This window comes from Olea europaea, unplaced genomic scaffold (assembly GCF_002742605.1).
Source record: "Olea europaea var. sylvestris unplaced genomic scaffold, O_europaea_v1 scaffold2077, whole genome shotgun sequence".
Classification (NCBI taxonomy): domain Eukaryota; kingdom Viridiplantae; phylum Streptophyta; class Magnoliopsida; order Lamiales; family Oleaceae; genus Olea; species Olea europaea.
The window spans coordinates 137,246-138,443 of record NW_019238692.1 but is presented as its reverse complement, the minus strand read 5'-3'; the positions used below and the strand labels follow the sequence as shown (position 1 = coordinate 138,443).

The 1,198-nt window shown below is 39.8% G+C and overlaps 1 protein-coding gene across 5 annotated transcripts in view; it reads left to right on the top strand.

Annotated features, from left to right (window-relative positions):
• The first annotated feature begins 284 nt into the window (after window positions 1-284).
• LOC111379982 (ABC transporter B family member 25, mitochondrial) overlaps window positions 285-1,198 on the top strand; it is a 23,381-nt gene continuing 22,467 nt past the window's right edge. For 3 of the 5 annotated variants that reach the window (XM_023003426.1, XM_023003425.1, XM_023003427.1), the window contains exon 1: window positions 316-532. In XM_023003426.1, coding sequence (XP_022859194.1) covers window positions 466-532 — 67 coding nt within the window. In that variant the 5' untranslated portion in view covers window positions 316-465. Of the gene's footprint in view, window positions 533-1,198 lie in introns of all 5 variants that reach the window. The other 2 variants (XR_002700109.1, XM_023003424.1) reach the window with 2 other exon arrangements.

Below are 1,198 nucleotides of genomic sequence, written 5' to 3'. Positions count from 1 at the left end.
GTGGAAGGTTTATTAATCAACAGATAAAAGTCCCTCTAGAAATAACACGTGGATCTTCTCCCGAGAGCTCTTGAAAGTGGTAAACTCATCTTGAAGGTGCAAGATAAGTATATATATCACGTATGGGTAACCTTTTGACCTCGATGGATTTTTTTTGACATTCCTATTTGAGTACCATGTTTGGGAATACTAAAACATAAATCAAATTCATTTCTAACAATAAAAATGTTTCATAAGTGACGTAAAGTAAGACGAGCACAGACAAATAGGATGAATATGAACCACGAAGCCGTCCAAAATCAGAATCTGAAACCGTGACTTTTCGAATCTGATACTGTTTTACACTACGCATTCTCGTTATCGAGTTTCAAAAGAAGTCATCTATTTCGGTCCAGCATTTTCTCAAACATCTGCCCGAATATACAGTGATTGACCTTGAGTTTTCTTCAATGCATTGAAGAGAAGATGCGGGCAACAGTTGCATCCAGATGTTTGAAGATTCTGAATAATTCCATTCCCCCTCGCTGTTTGAATCGTGTTTCACGCGGGTTAATTCGCTAACAATTAAAGAGGATCAGACGATTGTGTAAGGGACGAAACCTCTTGAGACAAAGTCCCAAAAAGGGGTGTTCTTTTTATTGGCGATGAACTTTACAATTGGAAACGGAAAACAACGTGCCTCCAAGGGGCGCAAGCACACGAGTTACAGAAAAGGAAATGTTTAAATCTAAAAGCTAAAGGAATGAAAATTACATATTCTCTGTTCGAGAGTTTTGGATTCGGTCTTTTGCTTCTAAGTTCTTTCTCCCTTTTATACTTCATAGGCGATCCCTTTGTGATTAACTGCTCTAAAAAACTGCTTGATCGCCCTATAACTACCCACTTTCTTTGTAGTGGCCATTTTGTCATGCAACTGTCCTTTTAACTGCTGCCATTATCTTGCATCGTTCAACCGCTTTCGATTGAACCCCTTGAGTCGTCGAACGTGATAAAGTTACTTTAGCAATTGCCTCAATAACTGCATCATAATGCGTTATGTTTGTTGATATCTTGGGCGACTTGAAGATTTGGGCGAGACTTTGGATGACCGTATGCCACTCTATTCGTTCAGACTCTGAGCGACTTGCAAACTTGGACGATGGCGTTACCGCACTATTGGGCCCCTTATTTGGGCATTCACCTTGATTCGTTCAATTGG